Source organism: Morone saxatilis, unplaced genomic scaffold (genome assembly GCF_004916995.1).
Source record: "Morone saxatilis isolate NCDOM2014 unplaced genomic scaffold, NCSU_SB_2.0 Contig5, whole genome shotgun sequence".
Classification (NCBI taxonomy): Eukaryota; Metazoa; Chordata; class Actinopteri; family Moronidae; genus Morone; species Morone saxatilis.
In genome coordinates this window covers 11,334,061-11,338,218 of record NW_023340095.1, presented here as the reverse complement: position 1 = coordinate 11,338,218, position 4,158 = coordinate 11,334,061, and the positions used below count along the sequence as shown (strand labels likewise).

Here is a 4,158-nt window from a genome sequence, read left to right as displayed (position 1 = left end):
GTTCCCCATCGTTGCTGCTGTCGTCGTCATCACATTCTTCTTCATTTCATTAGTGTATCGTTAGTGTTGCCGTCCTGTCGTCTCCCCACCAACTGGTCGGGAGGCAGATGACCACCCACTAGAAGCCAAAGGGTCTGTCCTAGGTTTTCTGCCTTTTAAGGCATTTTTCCTTTTGCCATCGCCAAGCTCTCATGTGGTACTGCGCGGTTAGGTCTCTGTAATTAAATGTTAAAAGGAGTTCAGTCTAGACTCTGCTCTTATTTGAAAAGCTGTCCTGGAGATAACTTATCGTTATGAAATGGCGCTATACAAATAAAAAAATTTAATTGAAATTGAATTGAACTCTAAGTCTAACTCTAGAATACCAGTATTTTAATAAAATTCTTTAAGATCAGCGAGGCATGAAGCAGACTGGCTGAACTACTGTAACACATTTTTAAACATTTCAGTGAGTTAAATAAGGTAATTTTATGTGTGATATAGTAAAAAACAAATCACATACGCACACACGGAGCAGACAAAGATATGAGAAACACAACACCACCTCCCACGAAAACTGTTTAATTGACTCCTCAAACATTATTTACACAATTCCAGAAGAACAACACAAGTGCCAGATGACAAAAAATGAAGAAGACAGTTTCTACACAAAATAAAAACACAGAATATTTAAATAAAAAGGAAGAGCCACTAGTCTAAATCAAAAATGAATTGTCTAAATATGTTTAATGAATCAAGATGTATACAGGATAGGAAAGTGCTTCTCCCATAGAGATTATGTTATTAAAATCACCTGCAAAACATCTCTTGCTTGTTTCAGTTTCTTTCTGATGACAACATTGTTCTTTGTTTTCCTATCTGGAATATTCAAGAGGCGACATAAGGCAGGACTGGTCAGCGCAATGATTGATGCCCTAACATTATCTGGAAAGTGCACTTCAGGACCCAATAAGTCTATGATTTCCTTGTTTTACATTCTGGTTTGGATGCTATGCTCCAGTCACTTGTGTTTACAAGGAATCTGACTGGCTTGGGACTAAATGTAGAGTGGACCATAATGCTCAAAACACAAGCAGGCCTTGTTCCGTTTGTAGGGATAGGGTGTCTGCTTTACATCAAATCAGCCACAGAAAGGTTTCTGAAGGTGCACTGCAGGACAGCAGAGTGCTTTTGTTGATTCCTATTGCACTTATTAGAGAGTACAAAGTGGGCAGGTACTGCATTAGAAGGAGTATTTTCTGTTTTGAAGGCATCACTGGCTATATCTAAAAGCTTGTACTATTATCAGGTATTTTGTGCATTATCCCCCCATGCCATTGAAGCAGATGCAGTAAAGAGAATTCAGACACTATCCACTTGTTCAATGTGTCAAGAGAAACTCAGTCTATCACAGATTAAAGGATAAGAAGGCATTTCAAACAGAGCTTTGACCCAGCGTCCAGCCCACAGTTTATACAGTAGGATTAATCGATATGTGACATCAGACTATTAATATTTCTCATCTTGAGGCTAGGCTGTTAGCAACAGTCTCTGTCCTGTATTGCAGCTATATGGTGCTTTACAAGTAACACAGTTTACATGAACTGCAGCACTATGCAACCTCTATAACCCTTTTTCAAAGTTTAAAGGGAGCAGAGTAAGTACAAAACTGCAAGGCAACAAAAAGACATTCAGAAGTTAATATTTTTTTGTGCTACAGTGGCAAAAAACAAAACAACAACAGTTGGGCTTTTTTTATTTTTATGCTGTAGCGCTGCTTCTGAGGCATTTCACAATAATAATCACAAAATACCACAGCAAACGAGTTGACTAAAGACTATCTGTGTCATCTTTGAGGCACCACTGCTAGATGTAAAAATCCATATAAAAATCACAGGTGAATGGAAATATGAATGATACAAAAACACTGTGACAGCAACTGGCTTGCTCAACTAAAGAGACACAAAGAGGAGAGTTTTACTGCTGAAATTAACAGAGGCTGTAAAAAAGTTTGGAATGCAATAGTAGTTGAAAAAGTACTGGAAATAAAAACTAGACCCATGTGAACAGTTTCACATACATACAGTTCACGCTGAGGCTTTTCAACCACCAAAATGATAATTTATGTATTTATTAAGATCCTATGTTTCTCAATTTTAATGTAATAATTAATCATTCTAATGTATTTGATACATTCATCTACTATTTTGGCTGTTTTTACTTTTATTGTCCCAGATCTCTTTCCTGTGTGTCTGTAGATTGGTCAAGCCAGGCTGTGTCAGTAAAGGCACTATAGAGGAGAAATTACTGCATCACAACTAGACTGACACATACTACATCAGAACAATGTCTAATACATTTCTACAAGACCTCTTTTGTCCGTGTCAGGTGAACAATCATACATTGACAGGAACAGGGTTGAACTGGTCTTCACTTCAACTCACCTCAATCAATTTCAAATATATATTCTTGCAATGTTCAAAAGATAATAAATTGGGATATTTTTTTTTGTTTTGTTTCATTTAGATTTTTCGTGTGTTTAATTAAAAGATTCACTCATTTTAATTTCAATCATAATTTCATTATCAATTCATTGAACTGAGGAGGAATGGTAATCACCCAACATAATTTAAAACTAAGCCCATTCACCAATCAAAAAAGACACACACACAAACACACACACAAGCATACAGTGACATTAGAGGCCCAGTGAACATGCGTTGGACCATATAACTGTATCCCCAGAATCCTATAATTGTAATCCTACACTATTTTTCCTAGCCAGAATTCAGGAAATACAGCGGTAGTTATTGAAACCCCCTGTTATCCGTCTACCCTGCATTTGCACTGCAGGAAATCACAATGAAAAGGACATATATGTTTTACTTAATAGTGCCAGTGGATTTCCGAAATCATATTGGTGGCTAAAACAATGACATAAATGGCAAAAAAAAGAAAGGAAAAAACACTTTAGAATTCAGTACAAAGTTGAATGTCTACAACATCAATATCTGTCACTGGTTTATATTCACACTGAATTTCTAGAGCTGGATAGTAGCCATACAAATAAAATTAAAAAAGGTAGTTCTATAATTTTGCCATCTCATGGTCACACTTAATTTGAGATTTAATCTCTTTAATATCCAGTCTTAAAAAAAGTTGTTGGATTTGGTTTAAAGTAGAAAGTTCGACCAATCATTTCAATAAATGTCTATTTTGCAACAATCATAAAAGCCCTAAGGTTCACATATATCTACTTGCTATTTCTTTTCTAACTCATTTGTCCCCACATATATGCACACACACAAGAATGAACACACATATGCACACTCACACAGTCTCTCTCTCTCACTCACACACACAGGCTCACACAGTCCAACATACACACACACAATCAAACAGACAGAAACACACACAGCCCTACTCTGGGGCCTCACAGTAATGTAGCTCTACAGAAGGTAGGGCCTAACAGTGAGATTGCCACTTTGCTTGCCTGTAGTTGGTCTAGGCAGTCATGTGATCATTGCTGGTCTAGGAGGAGTTCAACAGGTTGCTAAGGACTGCAAAAAAGGGGGAAAAGACACTTTAAAGATCAGAGTACTGTATGTGTTTGATTTGTGTATTTATACGTTCTTGAAATGCATTTTGTGTGTGTTTATGTGTGTGTGTGTATGTCTCTGTGTCCTACCCTGGGGATCTGACTGAGCCTCTGCTGCATCAGCTTTGCGTGCAGCTTCTGGATCCGCTTCTAATCACAGAGATTGACAAAGTCAGACAGACACAAAGACATAAAAATACAAAATGAAGAGGGCAATTCATCACATGTCAGTCTGGATTTTACAAGCATTTAGTTAATTAATCAGAAATTAAGAATGTGAGTGAAAGCACCCAGGGGGGGTTTCTGAGGATGTCAATGTTTCTCTGCCAATTGCTTATTATCACCACCATGAGAATTTAGTTACATTTTTTTATCATATATAATCTCAGCAGTCCAGCCTTTCCATTTATTGTCAGTGGAGCAGCTCTAGGCTGTACATGCTGATTACATTGCCGTTTACAATCCTTACTCTACCGGGAGGAAGAATTATTCATCTTCATAAATACCGAATGACCTGTCTTAGAAATTTGCATTGCATATTCAAATTAAGGACAGTGATAAACACTAGCCATAATATAAAT

At 37.1% G+C, this 4,158-nt stretch overlaps 1 protein-coding gene across 1 annotated transcript in view; it reads right to left on the bottom strand.

The window, feature by feature from the left end:
• Positions 1-545: 545 nt before the first annotated feature.
• Positions 546-4,158, bottom strand: part of si:ch211-39i22.1 (proteoglycan 4) — a 19,331-nt gene continuing 15,718 nt past the window's right edge. Inside the window, exons 11-12 of the mRNA XM_035676462.1 lie at positions 3,668-3,727; positions 546-3,539 (exon numbers count right to left, since the gene is read on the bottom strand). Of these exons, the coding sequence (XP_035532355.1) occupies positions 3,511-3,539; positions 3,668-3,727 (89 nt within the window). The 3' untranslated portion in view covers positions 546-3,510. The remainder of the gene's footprint in view (positions 3,540-3,667; positions 3,728-4,158) is intronic.